This window comes from Zerene cesonia, chromosome 14 (genome assembly GCF_012273895.1).
Source record: "Zerene cesonia ecotype Mississippi chromosome 14, Zerene_cesonia_1.1, whole genome shotgun sequence".
In the NCBI taxonomy this organism is placed as follows: Eukaryota; Metazoa; Arthropoda; class Insecta; order Lepidoptera; family Pieridae; genus Zerene; species Zerene cesonia.
Window position 1 is genome coordinate 6,515,825 of NC_052115.1, and position 20,761 is coordinate 6,536,585.

Sequence of the window (20,761 nt, forward strand, 5' to 3'; positions counted from 1 at the left end):
TCTGATTTTATAAAAAAAAATAAAAATCATTCACTGAACAAATTATATGTCACATAAAACATGGACCCCAGACACTAATATAGCTTTCGTTGTTTCAGGAGTCTGTGTCTTCCTGATACATAAAAGTTCAATTTAAGACGCAGTAAAATTTAATTGCTGCTAAATACATTTGAAATTTAAATTATATAGTTAAAAATATGTGTATGATATTTAACAATTAACAATTTGAATTATTTACATTTTATCAACAAGTAATTCATATATTCATTAATTTAATTACTTGAAATCTGAGTTTTAAAGTAGTGAAGATTGTATGTGTAATGTGTGTTTTGTGTGAATTAATGTACTAAAGTATAAAAAGAAAGTGAATGTGTATATTATGATATTATATAAGGGTGGACGCGGGAGATCTTGTTAACGTAATTAACAACCCATTAGATTTCTCAGGAAACGTAAATAAATTTTTCCATTCAAGCGAGGTTTCTACTACTATTTCGGGGCCAAGATACTTCGAAATATTGGTGATACTAAAAAACTACATTTTAAGAGCTACCACCGCTTATCAACATTTGCGGAGAGTTTACATGTCTACAAATGAATTACTTACTTCAAGAGATGTAAGGTATGATGTAAGAACAAGAATACGCACACCCAACGAAACACAGTAGCTACCCAGTATATAAGTGTATAATCTATGGTAGCTACTATTTCATACCGCCGTGGAGGTGTGGTGAGTGAGAGCTGCCGCAATTCCTGCTGAAGCAGTAGTTTTTAAATGGAAGTCAAGGACTGACTTCCATTTAAAAACTACTGCTTTATCTACTAAGAAAGTTATTTATATTTTAGTTCTCTGTGGTTATTTAATTTGTTATAAAGTATGGCAATTCTGAAACGAACTCACGACACATGTGAAATGTCAATATGTGCTGACAACTGGCAAGTGATAACTGATAATGTGAATAGTCTTTTTATTATGCTACGAATCTTAAAATTGTTATTACGAAAAAGTAAATTTATTAAAGATAACAAGTCATAAAATAATTATACGTTAATTGAATGTCTTGTTCACTTATTATCGACAAAAATTGATCTTAAAATTTTAATACCTTTTTGCATTTAAGATGGATTTTTTTGAAAAAGCACATGTTGCTAGAAATCGTGATGATAAACATAGTAAAGGGGAACAAACTATGAAAAAGCAATTAAAATTAATGTTACAAGGATATAAAACGAGCAACACTGAAATAATTAAAGAGGCTGAAAATGTTAAAATAGATTTGGATGATTCTACTTCTGTAAGTGGTTTCTCTGATCTCAATTTGACGGGATCTACTCACGAAGATGATACAAACATAAGAGAACCAATTGAAATACTTAGCGAAAATAGCGTAATTAATGGGAAAAATTACAATCTTCGTAAAAATAGCTCTGAGTTGGATTCACAATCAAAAAATTATATAGAGAGATCTGTGTCTCCAAATGATACTATTCATGATTTGTCAAGTGATTCTTCAGTTGAGGAAAAAGATTATTTAAGCGATACATGTGATTCTCCATTAGGATCTAACAGTACAATTTCTTCAAATTCTTATAATGAAAATGTGCAATCCTTGACAGATTTGAAAACTACACTGCATGATTTGGAGTCACTTTCTTCCAATAGTTCTTCCACTAATTCAAGTCAATCTAAATTTGATCCTGATGGAAAGTTAGCCTTGCAAATACTTGACAAATTACAAGCCAAAGAAAGCACAAGAAAAGAGAAAAGGAAACTTCCTATCATTTTAAATGAACCTGATTCAAAATCTCCTTCAAAAGAAAAAAAGAAACGCAGAAAAGATACAGGTGATAAGGTTTGGGAGAAAAGTAAAAATAACATGCAGGTTTGTTCCTCACCACCTTATGTTTCTATAACAGCTACCGATGTAAAACCACAGAGGTTTGATGAAATATTGGGCGATTACAAACATTCTACTGTAAGAATATTACCCTCTGTCCATGATACATCTTCATTATCTCCAGATTGTTCTGGTTTCTTTACAGAAATATGTGAAAGTGCTAACATAACAATGGAAAAAGACTGTAGCACTATAACAGAAGACAATAATAGTTTTAATAATGACATAACTGATACAAACATAGAAAAAAGAACTGGACCAAGTAATAACAAATCACTTTATGAGAGAGACATATCACCAAGTAGAGATGTAGATGAATATGAAGAGTTAGCATCGGAAAGTGATGAGCCTAGTAGTTTTGCAATTTATATTGTCAAGAATAATTGTATTATTGTGTTAAAGCATCCTTCTGAATTATATTTTCATGGCAAACTGCTTGCTCAAGCTCTCAATGGGCATATTGAAGTTGGTGGTTATACATTAAAGGACGAAGAATGCCCTATTATTGCCCCTGTATATTCGTATGCACAATGCTTTAAAACAGTTGAAAATAACAATGATTATAGTAACTTGTTCAATAAGTTGAAAACAGTTGGACTGTCTCTAGCAGAAGCTAGGGAAGTTACTGCAAACATAGGCGAATATGGTGGAGTATTGCTTTTAAAGCCATTTGAATGTCCAAGAATAGAGTTTGTTGCTAATAACTTCACAAATGTACATTTGTTCAAATATTCTAATAAAGACATTAGTTTGGAACAAGCATCAAATGTACTACGCTGTAGTTTGTATTCTAAAAAGCCACCAAAGTGTTTAGAAGAAAATCCTGCATGGAAATCTGTTATGGAGATTGTTCCAAGTAAGTATCATAATTAAATATTAGTAATTTTGGTGTGATAAATAAGGGACACCTAAATCATAGTATGTTAAGAAAAACAAAATCAGAGTAATGGATGTTCATAATCATATTGTAGTATGCTTATATATTTTAAACAGGTATACATTTCTCATTCCCTTTGCAATGCACAGGTCTTCTATTGTTTTGTTCAAAATTGTTACACGCAATTATGTTTTTATAATTTGTTTTTCAGGGGTACCTTTCAAAGGACTGGCATGTGGAGGCAAGGGTAGTGGCAAGTCAACCTTTCTTAGATACTATGTGAACACACTTTTACACAAAAGTTCAGTGCTAGTCATAGATTTGGATCCTGGACAGAGCGAATTCACAGTGGCTGGCCATGTGTCTGCTACTGTCGTTGATTCACCTATTTTTGGCCCCAGTTTTACACATTTGAGGACACCACAAAGGTTAGTTGTTAGTAAAGGTTTTGTTGCAAATAGAGGTTTGACTTAGCTTGTTATTTTTTTTTTTTATATTTTTCCAAACTTTATGGAGGCACTATCACCTATTAAATACTATGATCTCTCAAATAACTTTATTTTAATATCCAAATGTTCACTGTGGTTTGTGCAGCAAAATTGAGCATTAGAAAAAGTGTTCAATCCATTCAAAATGAACATCATAATATTATGTTGTCTTACAATAATCATCTTACATCTAAATATAGTCTAGTAAAGACTAAAGTTATAATGTACTTATAAAACTACTGGTAATTATATTCACAAAGCAAAATTATTATATTAATTTATTAAAATTATGTTGACAGTGACCAGTCTGTGCTTTTCTAAAGTTTTTGTAATAATTTTTTTCTGTTTCAGAGCACTCAACATTGGTATAATAAGCACAATGGATAACGTAAGTCGTTATATAAACGCAGTTAAATCTATAATTGTGTTCAGCGCAGAACACTTTAGCCATCTGCCCTGGATTATTAATACCATGGGAATGACAAATGCTCTTGGTCTCGAAATAATTACATTAATTATAATGATAACTGAACCTGATCTTGTACTGCAGTATGATTCCAATAACGCAAAGAAAAACTTCGCCTCTCATCTCAGCCCACACAATGTACTAGATTTATATAAAAAGTTTAGATACAATAAATTATTTAGGGGTATGTTGTGTCCTAATTTGGAGTATTCGTTCATTCTGGCGCCGGACGCAGAAGCCATTACAAAGAGCCGATCTTTGGCCCCTCGAGATGAAAGATATTTAAGTTTTTTGGCGTATTTTGGACAGTTAGCCTCGAATATAAAACCCAATGGATGGTTGCTAGATATTGTACCATATGAGTAAGTATTTTAATATATTTATTGCAAGATTTCTCATAGATGATAGATGACGTAACAATTTATGTTGATATATAGAAGGTATTATTAATATTATCATAATGAGACGGTTGGGTCATATGTTTACATAAAATTGTTTTAAACTGGTCAGTAGCGTCCAAACATAAGGTAATTTTGGGTAATGTTATGTAATAAACATTAATGGTGCTGTTTTTTAATTTAATACATAATACAGAGAAAAAAACTGGGCTAAGAGCGAATACGCTCGTGCACGGAGGATTCGTACAAATCTGTTATGGTGATGATATAGCTACTTATGATGATGGAACTAAAAATTTATGCTATCCTTCAACTGTGCTATAATGCGTTGCGAAATCGCGAAAATATTTAGCATAAAATGCTGTATCTGATTTCGTTCGATTCGATTTGTATTTATTTAGCTGGATTGGTTATTTTTCACAGCATTAAGATACAGTAAATTTCAGTATTCCATACGAATTTCAATTTGATGCCTCTATGCATATTTGAGAAAAAGGGACTTGACAGACAGACCAAAGCACTTTAAGGTTTTTTTCTTTCCGTACCGGAACCCTAAACACAATATAGAAACTAGCAACATTTAATTTTTAAGGGAATATGGGGACATACCTACATGAAAATAACTATTTGCTTTGTAGTCTAACTACATCTTAACGAGTAACATAGATTGTTTTTTTACGCATACATCATGCGTTTTATGTAACAGTTCTTCTGTTAGTAAGTAAGATAAGTGTCATCGGGAAAAATTTGAATCCAGAACTAAAAAATGAAATTTCTTAGCTGTTAGACATAAAAAAATATAAAATTTAAATAAAGCTGCAGCTTTCTGTTAGAAAATTTAAGTAAGCTTACAAAATTCAGGATATAATATTCAGCTTTATAACCATCTAGCTGTTCGCCCCGGCTCCGCCCGTGGTACATATAGTCCATGTCACTCAGTAAAGATGCAGCTTTCTACAAATTTTTGTGTGATAACATTAGAAACATACAAAAATACAAAATTTTCCTCTTTATAAAATTAGCGTACATACAAACTTAAACTGTACGAATTCAATGAAATTACATCCAAGTCCTTTTTCCTACAGCATGAATTCGTAATCAATTTAATTTTATCAACGTAGTTTTTTACTATCGTAACTTTATAACATCTAAAATATGATGTGTTAAAGATAAGCGACCGACGACGCTACAGCTTAATTAGTGCCAGGGTTAACATGGTGAACGTTTGGATTGAATGATCTAGTGGGAATTAAAACCAATTACGTTGATGGAAACAAGCCTGCTATTTTATATTATAAAGTCTCCATAATAATTACATTGAGTATAGGGTAGGGCTTTTGTTCTTTAATAATTAAAGTCTATAAGGTTAATGTTGAAAAATTTTTTCTATAGTTTTAGGATCAGGAAGGCTATGTTAATTTCCAAAAAAGCTATTCAAGCATTAGCGTTTCTAAATCGCTCCATCGCAATTATATTTTGTTGATAATCGTCAGTAGAACCCGGGGACTAGTCTTATTCATTATTTGTGTGAAATTAGATTCTTAAAGTTAAAAGAAAAATTATGCCGTCAAACTGTTTTCCCTTTATTTTTCTTGTTTCTATCCGTCATCTCTTTAAATTGTTTATTTACGGTGGTAAAGTTCCATTTTTTCATAGTCATGTAGGTAGTGTGTAACGAGTAACGACATTTTGTGTGTGTACACTATCACTATGATAAATAAGGCTTAAGTCTAGTCTTGATTATATTTTAAAAATAAAACACTTCAACTTACATTAGAAATGCGCTCCTTAGGAAACTCGATAATTTGTGAAGGTCCTCACATAACTTTTTAGTTCATGACGTCACTACCTGCCAGGAATCGCATTTATTTTTTTGAACAATTTGCACTCCACAGTATCACTGACTTGCATCGTACATTATTGTGTGGCATCATATATTATTCTAGTTTTTCCCACAAAACTAGAAGCGACAAGCATTGTCAACATTCGACTCATAATACGCAACGTGCTAAAATTTATTAAAATCGGTTTAGCCATGTTGGTCTCGATAAACCTCGAACGTAATAGTTTCTTCCCGTAGTTTTTTTTTTTTTTCAACTATATACGAAAATCTGACCAATTGCTAAATTGGCATAGTTGTACATTAGATTTAATAAATGAAGTTATAGTTTGTTGAATATGTAATATATTCTACAAAATTTCTACCAATTTGTATTGAAGAAACGACAGCTTATTGGCAAGATTGCCAAAAGCTTCTAATTAAATCCACTTTAATGTTATTTCGCCCTTAACGATTCCTGCCCAGTGTGTTGTACTTACATTGCTAAAACCAGTTCGGGCCGAAGCTTGCACCTCGTCATGTCTTTTATAATTCATGACGCATCGCCATCGTCACCCAATGATGTCACGCAAACAAATTGTATCCAAAGGTTTCTTAGGAAGTTACTAATAGAAACAATTTTATTGAACATTAATTTGATGCAATATGAAACAATTTAATTAGGTATTTATAGGACGAAAAATTGCACGTACTGCATATTATTCAAGTAGAAATCGGGGCATGGGGAAAGAAATACCTTAGGTATTCATATTTTTAACTGTCAGTAGATTAAACCTTAAATTAAAATATATTCATATAAATTATCAATAAAATATAATCATAAATTATCAGGGAATCGAACCCAAGATCCTTTACTTGTGACAACATATAAAGCTAATAATGAAATTCTGAAAAGATAATATAATTAACTCGAATATTAAATGCAGAACTAGTCTATCTCGATTGAGACTTGGAATTTATTTTAAATTATTCAGAAATAACAATTGCTATCAGTATAGTAGAAAATGAGTAATAGATAATAATTTAGCTCCTGGAACGATGACACACAACTCGCGACCGCACACAGCATCAGCTGATAACGTTTTGTTTTTCTTATAAGCCATTTTTTACATTTAATACTTAAGTGTACATTATTATTTAAATACTTTGATTTTTTATATGGAAATACATCTACGTTATGTGATTTATGATTGAAATTAGGTCAGTTTACAGTACATAAACGTAATAAATGTAACCATAACAGTAATTGCTTGTTACAGAGTATGTTTGAAGGATTTGTATGTAGCTGTGAATATACCATTCAAAGATTGTGTTACAAAAGTTATCAATGGTAAAGTGGTGGGGTTGTGTCAACACAACCCGAGAACACAATGCAAAGAAAGAGTGTTTACATTGTCTGACCAACCACTTCTGTGCCATGGACATGGTAATAATAATTATTATTTAATCATAAGCTATGCTACTATGAGAGTATGCTTCTTGATATTGTCTATATACTGATATATGACATAAGTTATTAATTCGTTTTAATGTAAATTTTAAATTAATAACCAAAAAAAAAGTACCAACAAAACATTTAAATAATGGAGATTTTTAAGAATATAATTTTATTTTTAATATATATCAAGAAAAAATTTTAACCTTAAAGTTAGTAAACTTTGCTGCTCTAATACATATAAAATGCTTGAGACAATAGAAACATTTACATAAACTATAGTTTTTAGTTTCATCCTTCAAGTAATACCTAAATGACTCAATGATGATGTAACTCGAACAAAGTACATCATTAATATCATATTTGTGTTATCAATATAAGTACTATAATATACAACTTGATTATCTGATAGTGCAAATGTTTGCAATACAAATATATGCCATATTGCAGGTCTCATACGAGGAATTGATTGGGAAAAGGAGGTTTTGTATGTCATCACTCCCTTGCCTGCTAGTAAGCTGTGCGAGATCAATACCATACTGTATGCAGATTGGATTCCTGACCTGAAGGGCCAAGAAGCACACCTTCCCGAGGGCACAAAGGTCCCATATAGAATGACGGCACAACAGCAACAGATGGAATTTATGACTCCTCCCAGAAGGAGGTTCAATCCTTTACAACTATTAAAAATGACAAGGAATTCATAAACCAATTGAAAGCTCAGTTGATTAGTTAATAAATTTGTAATTGGAATAAATCCAAGACATTCTTAAATTATAAAAGGAAGTCTAATTATGTTAATTCATGTATATTTGAAAGATAATTTTGTACTTACAATACTAATAAAACATAACATAGACGATTGAATTTTAACTTAAATATTTTCCCCCATCCTAAACCTTTGATTTATAAATGCTGTATTAAATTTTATAAAAGTCAAAAAGTCTAGAAAGAATTGTTAAAACATGGGGTTCACATAATTATTAATAAATTAAATTAGCATGCAATACCATACTGAAGTTAAAATTTCACACAAAAAATAGATTACAAAATGACTGCCCTAAGTGATCAGAATCCAATGGAACATCTTGGAGATGCGTCTAGCTGACAGGCACTTGGCTGAGTCAGAGGGGCTTGCGCTCCATGTCAAATAAACATCCTACATAATTTATACACTATTTTATTGAAAAATTAAAATACAAAATACCAAACTAAACAATAAGTCTCGCTGAGACGACACCGGTCGAGGAATAAATCTATAAATTGAAGAAATGCTACTTGATTATATAACATGATAGTATAGCACGAAATTCTTGTGAGCCCAACAAACGAGGGCCCACCCTCGCCCCCGACTACTCTGTTAAGGCATTTACGCTTATTATTTATAGATAATCTATAAAATATACAAGTACCGATTGTGAAAGGATAGCCACACAAATACTGAGTGGGTGTGCGTGCTACGCGGGCCGCGACATCGCGTCAGCTTTCAGTATCAGAAGGAAGCACTGTGTGGCCGACGTCGCGACTGCTGCAGAGTTCGAGTCGTTTCAAACTTAAGTTTTCAGGCAGTATGCGAACAATTCATAATCAGAGTTCTTGGCGACAACAGCACAATTACAGCAGAGAACACTTTGTCTTCTTCTTCTTCTTAACTTGTAACGCGGCGCGGGTCGCCGTCTCGAAAACCTCACGCACGCCCTCCTTGCTCTTCGCAGAGCACTCCAAGTATGCAAACGCGTTTATCTTCTCCGCCATGGCGCGGCCTTCTTGGGGCTTCACCGGCTCCTGTTTCATCTTGCGTAGCTCGTTGATCGTGGCCGGGTCATTACGCAAATCCTTTTTGTTACCGACGAGAATGATGGGCACATTGGGGCAAAAGTGCTTCACCTCCGGTGTCCACTTCTCCGGTATGTTCTCGAGCGAATCTGGCGAGTCCACCGAGAAGCACATGAGGATCACATCGGTGTCTGGATATGACAGGGGCCGCAGCCGGTCGTAATCCTCCTGACCGGCCGTATCCCATAGCGCGAGCTCCACTTGTTTTCCATCAACCTCTATGTCGGCAACGTAATTCTCAAATACTGTCGGCACATACACTTCCGGGAACTGATCTTTGCTAAACACGATCAACAGGCATGTTTTACCGCACGCACCGTCACCAACAATCACTAATTTTTTACGTATCGCAGCCATCGGTCCTGAAAAAGAATGAAACGCAAATAATTACTATGAGCGTCAACGCCTTTCATGACTTATAAATATGGCCGCCGTATAGGAATATGGGAAGGGAGTAGTCAGACAAGCCCTCAAATGTGAATAAGCACCTGAACTAGCGGAAGAAGAACAGCACCACCACATAGTACCCTCACATACGAGGGTTATTATTTAGTATATTTTGTAGATACCTGAAGATTCTGGCTAATTTCTGCAGAATATTGACCTATCGACACTTTTTTAATCGTCTTTGCTCATCACAAGCACTTTCGTTTCATTCGTACGTCAGTGTTACTAGAAAAAAAAACTGAACTAGACACCGATGTCGTGGAGGTTTTAAATTAATTGTTATATAACAGTTTTCTGTATAACTTGAAAAATAAATTTTAAATAAAAGTTAGTTATATTAGTTTAGATTTTCTAATTAAAAATAAGAATCATTTAAATGCGAATCATTTAAATAAGTTATCAAAACATAGCATTTGTTATTCAACATTTTATTGCTAGGTGTAAAAATCTGTCATCACTCATAGACAAATAAATATTTTTTTACGAATGACATTTAGCAAAATTACAACCTAGATACAAGCTTTTGTGCTACACTTTGTGTGCTCGACTTGTTACCACAACTGTACAAATATAAGTTTATTTCATTTTTATTTATTTGACTTTCTTTTGAAGGTTGAATCTATGAACTTGGCCAAAAACAGGGAGATTTAAAGAAATTAATCAAGTTAGGTAGATAGGAATTATCTTCTTATATTTTGTCTCTTCGAAAATAAAACAATAATAATTGATAGTAGGGAGATACGATATCATAACTAAAATAATATTTTTCTGCGTGTTGAAAGACGGATAATACAGAGACCAAAATTTTCAAATTATTTCATTTGGCTTATATGAAACCTCTATCTATGGGTATTTTCTATCGATTTCAAAAAAGAAGCAGGATATCAAATCCACAAAATTTTTAGTGTTTGTTATCTAAATTCTTTTAACAAACTGAACCGATTTTTGCTTTTAAGATAAAAATGCCCCCTTGTGGTCACATTTAAATTTAGTCTTGATCTTGGCTTTGCTGTATTAACATCTAGTAACAAACATTCATCCATTCACTCATACATACATTCTTATAATTTACATACTTTTTCGTTTATAACTTGTATTAGTAGGATAGTAGGATTTGTATCTTTTTTTTTTTTAACGAGGAGGAAACCTTCCAAAGATGCTCTATAGTGGGATTTCTACCCACTAAAACCTCCTCGGCGGCCAAACTCAAAGCACAATAGCAGGGATCCTGGGATCTCCTATGGAACGCACCAGGATCAGGGTTTGTACCTTACGTTTTGTTCGTTACGAATATTACGGCGATTAAGTGAGTGTGTGGAGTTCAGAGAGCATAATTCAAACTACTGATTATTTCAATATGATTCTGGCGTATTGTCACGGACAAATAAGTGATGTAACATAGGCACAGATGATATAATACTAAATACTTTGTTGACGAGTTGTGTTATTTTTTGTGTGACAATTTAGTTTTAGTCCCATTCTTTTGTTACTGATTTGTAAAGAGATTTATAAACCTTATTATCCATGACTGACAATTCACATATAAGTCATATCTGGAAATACTGGATTCTTGCTCTATTACAGGTTCCGAAATTATAAAAAAGCCGTTAGTTGCGTCCTCATAGAACTGTTAGAACTTCATTGTAAGTTGGCCTAAATCAGGTTTTAATTCGTAGATGGGTAGTTTAATTTCCGGCTGATTTATTAAACTACTTTCGACAGTTGTAGCTCATTCGGATGAAGCGACAAGCTCAAAACGTCGACTGGGTGAACAGACTTTGATGAAACTTTTTTTGTTTAAAAGCTGGTGCCTCCTGTGTTCCATTTACACATTAAAATACAACTTGGTCTAGTTAAGAGTTTGAAAGTGGTTTAGTTTTTTTGCTAAGAATAACTATTTAATTTATCTTCACAATACATATTAACTGATAAATAACGGGTCTTAACCCAATACAGCAAAATGAAACCCATATGTCTTTGTAAGAAAACAAGTTAAACCTCAGTTTCACAGCACTTTTTCAGAGCTGCAGAAATTATATATTCAATTGTATTAAAACATACTGATTGTGTCCGATAATGATGATGATGAATTTAAAAAGAGTCCTCAATATAGTAATTTGGCATGTTGTTTCAGATGATGCTTTTTACAGTATTATTGATTTGTACTAGTGGGTGTTGCCCTGTGAAATATATAATAATTTGGAATGTAGCCATACACATGACATTAAAAAGCTGTCATCATCATCATCATCATCAGCCCATATATGTTCCCACTGCTGGGACACAGGCCTCCTATGAGAGTTCAGGCCAAAATCCACCACGCTGGCCAAGTGCGGGTTGGCAGATGTCACATGTCGTCGAACTTTTGATTCTTGGACATGCCGGTTTCCTCACGATGTTTTCCTTCACCGTTTAAGCAGTGGCGATATTATCCACATGTGCAGATAAATTGAAAAATCAATTTATTTCCTGCACGCTCGCCTGGTCTCGAACCCCGACTTATCGATTTTGAAGTCCGAGGTTCTCACCACTGAGCCACCACTGCTTTTGCAGCTGCTGCTGCCACCACGCGTGACATTAAAAAACTGTGTGAGCTTTTTAATGTCACGCGTATTACTTTATTTTTTGTTATTACTTTATCAAAAATTAATTTCTGCCTTACCTTTGACATCCGCTTCGACCATATGACTTATTTTAGCGTTATTTTTATGAGAAACTAGCTACTCCCCGTGGTTTCACCTGCGTAAGTCTTTTCTTTTGCGTGAAAGAGTGACAAACATCCATTCATACTTACAAACTTTCGTGTATTAGCAGGATTACCATAAGTAATAATATTGTTATAGAAAATCAAAATTAAACAACTAAAAACAAAAAATTGTTCCCACATTTATTAAATAAAATACAGATTATAACATTGATCAAAATATAAATTTATAGTTGCATAATTTACTTATATTACTAATAGCTCCTTAAATGATAAAATAATGTAATCGATTTGTATTGTAAATAAACGTCCATTAATTAAGTGAGGCGTTTAAGGGGGGAAGGAGGTACAGTTAAATCGCACTTATTCTCACGAGATAAGAAAGGGGCGGGGGGAGGGTTCCGCACATATGAAATTTTAAGTATATTAGATATTTAAAGTCGAAAAATTTCAAATCCTCCTCACATAATTAATGGACGTCCCCTAAGTCGATAAAAGGCTAATTATTGCATTTTCATTTTTTTTAATCTTTTAATATTTGAATAATTTTTCAATAATATTCTAGTTTATAATTTATAATCTTACCAAATCTCTAACACAAAGCTGCCATTATAAAGTTCGTAACATTAAATACAAGCAAATAAAAACATTAAAAAATCGTTAATTTTTTTATCACATTTTTAGCAGAGTGAAATGGCAAGTCTAAAATAAAATAATTCAATCACCCCAAACCACTTACTGTATTTAAAAATAACGTGTGTATATATATTATATAAAAAAAGTGTAAATAAAACGTGTCATATAAATGCAAACTATGTGAGGTCAGCCTAGACGACAATATTTCTGGACGGCTGCAAACATTAGTATAATATTGTGCCTTAAGATAAAGTCTGAAATATTTCATATCACATTATTTAATTAACGTAGAATTTGTGAAATCACACATCTTCTGCAGCTGCCTGAAAGTAAGGGAATAGCAATTAATATTATAGACAAAATAGTTTTACGAAACTGTTAGGCGTTAGAAGATTTAATGAAAAAGAGTGTCAGTCAAGTGACAAATAAGGTCGTCGACTTAAAGTTTTTGCTATTATTGTATTACGAATTACGATCGCTATATCAAGCTAAGTATGGATATAACTCGAAATAATTATAATTTATTTCTACTATTATTATAAATGCTAAAGTAAGTGCTTGTTCTTTACGCCTAAACTGTTCATGATTAGGCTGAAATTAGACACAAAAAAGGTTGAGACCCGAGAAAGCCCATTGGATAGTTTTTCTCCGGAAATCTCTCGAGACTGGGAAAGATACGGGTTAAACCCCGGGGCAGTCCTATTCCTTTAAAAACATAGGCGAAGTGGCGCGCAGAAAGCTATTGTAGTTTAAGTAAATTCTTTATGAATGATATATTTTTCGCTTCTGTAAAGTGGCCTAAATAACTATCTTCCCTCCTAACTATCTTCAGACACAAAAATCATAGCATAAAATCATTCTGTTCCAACGGGAAAGACAAACAAACAAAGACACTTTAGCATTTATAATACTAATGAGGATTATGTATTGATACAAAATTGGATAAAAAAATAAGCAATTCTAAAGATTTTTCTTTTATTATAATGATATACTTTGAAAAAATTAATTTCAGCATGAATGTGTTAACTAATTTAAAACTATTATTAATTGCCATTAGAATATTCTATATTATTATCGTGCCTACGATGTCATACTTTAAAATTATTAACTTTTAAATTATTTTACTAAAGAGTTGTTATTATTAAAAGTAATAAAACCAATTTGGAATAATCTGAACATATTTAATGTATTATAAACATGAATATAATATTATAATAAACAATAAACAAACTCCCTTTTTGTACTTCTTACAGCGGTCTGTATGTTTAATTATATTATTAAAAAAACATTTTTTTTATATAATAAACTAAATCTTCTATCCGCCAATAAATATAAATAAATGTATTTAACAACACATGCTCCCTTTCCCTATTAGAGTTTAAACGCATTTTACTATGTTAAGAAGCAGACATATACAGAGGAGTTTTCTTAAACAAATACAACAATTCATCTAAAACGTATTATCTAAGGTTTTTTTTTTCCATCTTAGGCATATAATTAGTGCTTTACTTTTGATTAAATTCTTAAGAACCTATATTGTACTCATTATAACTTGATTATTGAATTGAACATCTTTCCTTATGTGAGATCGATAGATTTTATCAGCTCAAAGTTTTTGTTAATATTATGTAAAATTTCCCATACAAGCTTTTAAGTGGAAGTAATTAAATACTGCAGAATTAATGATACGTATATAATATATTTAATTATCTTTATTACAATAACTACCTTTATATCTATTGCCATAATTTTTGAGATTTAAATGATGATCACTTAATTGTATGGAAACTAGTTTATGAATGTATGTTATATAATATTGTTTTAACATGGGTCCAGAAGAAATACAATCTCAGTTAATCATTTTTAGGACTTTCAAAATTCTGAATGCACATGGAATATAAAATTTGTCAAGGTTCGAACTATTTTAAATTATTTCATTTCTTAAATACATTTTATCCTTATTTATTTATGGTAGTTGGAGATGTATCATATAATTTATAATGAATATGTGATGTTCTATTTCCCAATGTTTGTACGTTTTAACATTCATTTACAAAAACATAAATAACCTAACACAACAGAAGCGACACAACAGACTTGAAAGGGAGTCATAACCCACACTTCGTTCGTATAGCCATGCAATATTGAATCTTATTCATTAACCGATAAGGTTGATATTCTATACAATTGGTTGTAACCCTAAAACCCGAAACTAGGGTGGACCTCGAGAAGATTGTCTGCATAATATGTTTCTATAAATCCCAACCTACACCGCTTCACAATTATTCATTCATTCATTATTTCTTTACCTTCTGCCACGCAGTGATGCCGTACGCCACTCCAGCTCCGAGCGCGAACATGACCAAATAAGGCAAGAACTTTAGCGATGGCCCGTGTCTCTTGCGCATTAATGTCGATATGAAATTAAGTTTTCCATCCGTGTACGGTGGGTAGCGACCACTGGAATATATAAAGATGTATTTTGTAAGATAAACAGGGGAGAAAATTTATGGTTCATTTCGTTGCATTATGCAAGATTGAGCCTCTCTTAGTTTCTTCAGACATAGGAGGAATTACAATAAGATTTAAGATACTGTCGTCGCTGAAGTATCTATAATGCGGTTTATTTCGCTAATTGTAATTAATTATCTTTAAGACATAATTTTGCTTAACAGAGTAGAAGAAATTCGATTGCGGAAGCAGGATCACGGGTGGCCGAGAGGCTAGGCGTTGCTACGATTTGGCAAAACGCGGGTTCGAATGCCATCTTGTGATAATTTTTCTTTCTATTCTTTAAACAAAACTCTCATTTAGAAAGCAATTATATAAAACCAAAAATTTTATACGTATACCGAATTAATGCACTCATTATGTGATAAAAACAAGCCATCAACTTGACAAAATTATTGTACATCAACGCAAATAAATTCTAAATTAAACCTATGCATTTGATCTAAAATATCAGTAGTTACCCACTGCAAATAGCATCAAATACTCACGAAGCCAGTTTCTCCCCGATAGCCGCAAAGTCCTTCACCAAACAACTCTTCTTGTGCGTAAACGTATCGAAAGACGCCTTCCCGTGGTACGCGCCCATACCGCTGTTACCCACGCCGCCGAACGGTAGCGTGTCAACTGAGAGTTGTGTGTTTTATTTGTACATAGGACATCGTATAATGGAGTGTATGCTAGTCTTAGATACCATTGCTGGATCCTACTGGTACCTATCTGTTTTTTTTGATGAAATACACTTTATATAAGTAAATAAAATAAAAAAATAAAACAGATACCAGTAGACTCGAGCCATGCCATCCAGTTCTTTAAGGAGCGAAGAAGTGAGAATATTTAGTTTATAAAGATTGATATAAAGGCTGAAATTGAGTTCAGATATAAATGTGACCTTGCTCATACAGTGTGAGAAGGAGCTGTGGATCAATATGATGATTAATTTTTTTCTTGTTCACTTCTTCTTGAAAATTTTATTTAAAATAATATCGGATTCAGTTCAATTATTATATTGGTGATTCATTTGGTCCATTGTATTTCTTTATGGGGTTCGAATCCACCACTGAACAAGAAGTCCACTTAAATTAACAAGCAGTACTATATAAAGGATCTCATCAATAATTTGTACACATGCATAAGAAACTTGAGTGTTTAACAACTAGCAATAAAGAAATATTTGATTAGATGTTTCAAAAGTGAGTGTTAACGTTGAGCAGCATTAAAGTATATATATCTACAAGTCAACTTTGCCTTGGAACAAATTTGATAGGAATAGTTTACACGCATATGCGTGAAATGTCACTTTGACAGTTCTGTGTTAACTATTTAACAGTCAAATGAAAATTAGATTTTTAATTTACGTCAACTGCGCATTTAGTTAATTTGAAGACAAATTGAAACATCTCCTCAAATATAGTAGAAAGACGTGTGAGAAAATAAAAAATAACGCTATATTATATATTATGCAAATAATTGTGATATAACTACAGGCATTCCGAAGAGGATTAACAACATAATAGTGTACTAGCATGATATACATGTGTTACTAAGAGCTTGTAAGATCACACATTGTAACTGGAGAAGAAATATTTTTAAACGCGTCTGACTTTACCTAATTATATAGGAAATTTGAAATTTGCTACATTCATTACATTATTTCTGCATTGTAGTACTTAATCCCTACTAATATTATGCGATAGTTACCACGTGAGTCTGTATGTCTCTTCTTCACACCTAAAGTACATAACCGATTTGAATAAAATTTGGTACCAAGATAGCATAAGACCTGAAAAACGACAGATAGGGTTTTTTTTGGAAATGTGCCGGATCTATGCGGGTTTTACTTACATAAAACTACTTTTTATGTAAGTAAAACCCGGCTTTTACGTAAAAAACGGCTTTTACTTGTTTAAAAATTTCCATTTAAATTGTGACATTGAGTTGGAGTTTATTTCTCTTTTTATGAGAACATCAGTTTTTTTTTAATACGTATAAGCCAATTTTTTAAACAATATTAAATTTAGGCCTATTTCCCAACCATTAAGTTTTAAAAAATTGGAATTCATTAGGTTTGTATTTTAAATTAAAAACCACACAAGTTAATATAATAATCGAAGTATTAACGGTTAATTTATTTTGTTTCGAACCTATTAAATGAAGGATCACACAAAAGGTCCTTAAAGAACTTCGTTTTAAAATAGTTAAATTAGTTGTTTGTCAAAAAAAAAAACAATAAATAATGCAGAATTCTAGACAAATAATGAATTTTCACCTCAGTACAAAGCGTATGATTAACGCGAAAAATTACAAACATATTTTTTTATTATGTGCACCAATTTTTTTTATTTATCTATTGTGTCAGTGCAAAACTTTTTTTTAAGTAATAAACAATATTTAATAAGTATTGTTTAACCAACAATAGGCTTTTTAAATATGTTTATGATTCAAATTTGGAATTAAAAATACACGCCTATATTTTCCTTTCAATAATTTACTCTATGGTTGGGAAATACTAGTCTATGGTACCAATTAGGTGCGTACCTCCCATTTGCATCAGAGTATCATTTATGCACATTCCTCCGCTAGATGTGTTATCGACAAAACTCGTTCGCACGTTGTCATTCGTCGTGAATAGGTACAGCACCAACGGCTTTTCTCTACAGCCATAAACAAACATAGACCACCACCGTTAATAATCATAGACAAGAAAGACAAGGGTATTCGTTTTTTAAAGAAGAATTTGGAAAAAGTATTTACAATTTCGAAATAGGAACACAAAATCCCACAACCAATATATTCAGAAATTTTGTTTCCCTCTAAAAGCATCCATGTCTCCGTATTAAAAAAAAGCCACCGAAACCAATTTTTACCGCCATATACAGCCAATCACGATTTGAGTCAAATCCAATAACAACAATTAAATTGTGAATATATTATTAAAGAGCCACAGGTATTAATAGTAGTCAGACTATTAACCTACATTCAAGCGGTCATAACGACAACAATGTAATCATAACATAGCATGGATACAAGGGTATGATCTTGACTGGCTTTGACCTCTAAAACGTGATCTGTGTTGCTAATAAGTGTGATTACTAACACATACACATTAAATATTCCTTCACCGAAACCTGTCACCTTCAAGCGAACCATTGCTGCGCAACATCATAAAACCCGTTTGTACTATAATGTCCTGTTTCTTTTTATAGTTAGGTGAAATGTCCTTATGAATTTTACTAATACTTAAACAATGGAATTCGATGAAAATTTTAGAAAAAACAAAAAATAATAACTGGCTGAATAGACATTCTATTATTCAAAATTCGAACGCAAGACATAATCTCAAACGAAAAACACGAGAAACAAGACGTTCAAAGTACAAATCGCTCTATTGGCGCCAGTTTTATGACGTGGCGCGCAAAAAGCCCGCCATGTCCTTACCGCCATAGAACATGATCGTATCGTTCACACAGAGACTGCCCGAGCGGGTCTGCTCCGTAAACAGTTTATGGATGTTCTTTTGCTTGCTGAACAGGTATAAAACTAATGGATGCTCCCTGAAATGATCCACCGTCATATTTTGATCCGGATGTTTTGCGATGGAAATTTTGGACTCCTAAAGGCTGATTACGTAACTACCTACTTATTAACTACTATTCGATGTCAACAGATAATAAATATAATTAAAAGACGATATAAGTCTTCTAATATACAGCGAAAATTAAACTTGAAAATATTGCAAGACACTCTATAAATAGATTTCAATCGAATAAATGCAAACACTTTAGAAGTCCAAGTCGGTTTGACCGATCATGATTGGTGCTACCTCAACTCTTAACATAAAATAATCAATAAAATACACAACTTTGAATAATTAAATAACATATTAGATTACGAGTATATCACATTAAATAAACTTCCCCATTAATACATAATTTCTCCCATTTAGTTGTGCAGAAAATGTTTTATGAATCGTATTGTATTAAAAAAGATAATGTCTGTCAATAGTAATATAAGTTATATAATAATTGTAATAAATAATTTATTTTGTTATACGAATAAATTACCTTAACAGATAATATAGTTACATAAATAGATATCATCACAAAAGCTTCAATCAAATTGCAACTTTAACGGACAACACAACGTACAAAATTTTAAAACAAAAGACTTAATATCCCAATAACCTTAATATCCCAATATGTTGCAATTCTTATGTTATTACGCTATGCCAAAGAAATTATTTTATAAATCAACTAGCTGTTCGACCCGGCTTCGCTCGTGGTACGTGATATAGTCAATGTAACTCAGTGAAGTTGCAGCTTTCTAGTGGTGAAAGAATTATTGAAATCGGTCCAGTGGTTTTCGCGTGAAAACGGTACAAACATACAAAGGTTTCCTCTATATAATATTAGTGTATATAAAATCAACACATTAAATACAGTTAAAATACACCGGCACTAAATAAAACTAATACAAGATATATTTATAATTGATTTGTCCTCAAAATGGACAGTGACGAAATATATTTTTATATATTAAAATCAGAATATATAGCAAAAAATAATGTTATATTATTAATTTATAATGACCCCAGCGAATTTTAAAATGTTTATCGAATGTTATTCAACCCAATGCTGAAGCCGATAAAGCGCCAGTAATTAAGTCCAATGTATGACTTTGTAAATGACACTGAAATTTGCCCCTGAATATCTACAGATTCATTTACTTAATCAGATAAAACACGATTTAATATCGCAATTAACGGGCATTTGTTATTGCATAAATAACTCTGTAGATAATCCATAGATAATAGACTCACCTAGCGTTTATGAATTTGATCGCCTCGTAGGCGTTCTCAATCGGCACGATTGGAAGAATCGGACCAAATATTTCGTCCTCCATGATTTTATCGTTGGCGGAGACATTAGTGAGTATTGTTGGCGATACGTATCTTTCTTGCGGGTCACTCTTACCGCCTATTGCTATTTTATCTTTACTGGCGTCCAGTAATGATTGGATACGACTGAAATAGAAAAAAAAATATTGGATTACACTAGGTAATAGAGAAAAAACACGCTTTAATGATGGAATCACGTCACCTCACTTGACGTTATATGAAGTATTAGCAGAGAAATTAATGCTGGCGATCCTAATTAGGATAATTAGATATACTCATGAAATTATTGTATTGTCACTGATCCTTGATAAGTGCAATAAGTATGAATTGA

General features: G+C 32.4%; 3 protein-coding genes across 6 annotated transcripts in view; 1 reads left to right on the plus strand and 2 right to left on the minus strand.

Annotated features, from left to right (window-relative positions):
- Nucleotides 1-921: 921 nt before the first annotated feature.
- Nucleotides 922-8,416, plus strand: LOC119832100 (polynucleotide 5'-hydroxyl-kinase NOL9). The gene is made up of 5 exons (XM_038355719.1): nt 922-2,754; nt 2,987-3,203; nt 3,615-4,091; nt 7,227-7,393; nt 7,853-8,416. The coding sequence occupies exons 1-5, from the start codon at nt 1,122-1,124 to the stop codon at nt 8,107-8,109; spliced, it is 2,751 nt and encodes a 916-aa protein (XP_038211647.1). The 5' UTR covers nt 922-1,121; the 3' UTR covers nt 8,110-8,416.
- Nucleotides 8,417-8,568: 152 nt separating this feature from the next.
- Nucleotides 8,569-9,932, minus strand: LOC119832103 (ras-like GTP-binding protein Rho1). 2 transcript variants are annotated; one of them, XM_038355724.1, is made up of 2 exons: nt 9,808-9,932; nt 8,569-9,600 (listed from the first exon to the last, which is right to left on the minus strand). In XM_038355724.1, exon 2 carries the CDS (start codon nt 9,593-9,595, stop codon nt 9,017-9,019), a length of 579 nt encoding a protein of 192 aa, XP_038211652.1. In that variant the 5' UTR covers nt 9,596-9,600; nt 9,808-9,932; the 3' UTR covers nt 8,569-9,016. The 2 variants fall into 2 exon arrangements, with proteins under 2 accessions (XP_038211652.1, XP_038211651.1); XM_038355723.1 differs by having other exon boundaries at nt 9,727-9,925.
- A 2,715-nt stretch (nt 9,933-12,647) lies between these two features.
- The window catches only part of LOC119832101 (aldehyde dehydrogenase, dimeric NADP-preferring), a 40,865-nt gene continuing 32,751 nt past the window's right edge, over nt 12,648-20,761 (minus strand). For 2 of the 3 annotated variants that reach the window (XM_038355720.1, XM_038355722.1), the window contains exons 7-11: nt 20,353-20,556; nt 18,972-19,087; nt 16,025-16,160; nt 15,335-15,485; nt 12,648-13,348 (exon numbers count right to left, since the gene is read on the minus strand). In XM_038355720.1, the coding sequence (XP_038211648.1) occupies nt 13,328-13,348; nt 15,335-15,485; nt 16,025-16,160; nt 18,972-19,087; nt 20,353-20,556 (628 nt within the window). In that variant the 3' untranslated portion in view covers nt 12,648-13,327. Of the gene's footprint in view, nt 13,349-15,334; nt 15,486-16,024; nt 16,161-18,071; nt 18,188-18,971; nt 19,088-20,352; nt 20,557-20,761 lie in introns of all 3 variants that reach the window. The other variant, XM_038355721.1, reaches the window with a different exon arrangement.

Coding starts and splice junctions, on each gene's coding strand:
- LOC119832103 (XM_038355723.1), bottom strand. CDS start 9,760: ATGTGGTGGTGCTGTTCTTCTTCCGCTAGTTCAG. Junction 9,601..9,726: donor TTCTTCTTCCGCTAGTTCAG/GTGCTTATTCAC, acceptor ATTCTTTTTCAG/GACCGATGGCTGCGATACGT.
- LOC119832100 (XM_038355719.1), top strand. CDS start 1,122: ATGGATTTTTTTGAAAAAGCACATGTTGCTAGAAATCGTGATGATAAA. Junction 3,204..3,614: donor CATTTGAGGACACCACAAAG/GTTAGTTGTTAG, acceptor TTTCTGTTTCAG/AGCACTCAACATTGGTATAA. Junction 7,394..7,852: donor ACTTCTGTGCCATGGACATG/GTAATAATAATT, acceptor GCCATATTGCAG/GTCTCATACGAGGAATTGAT.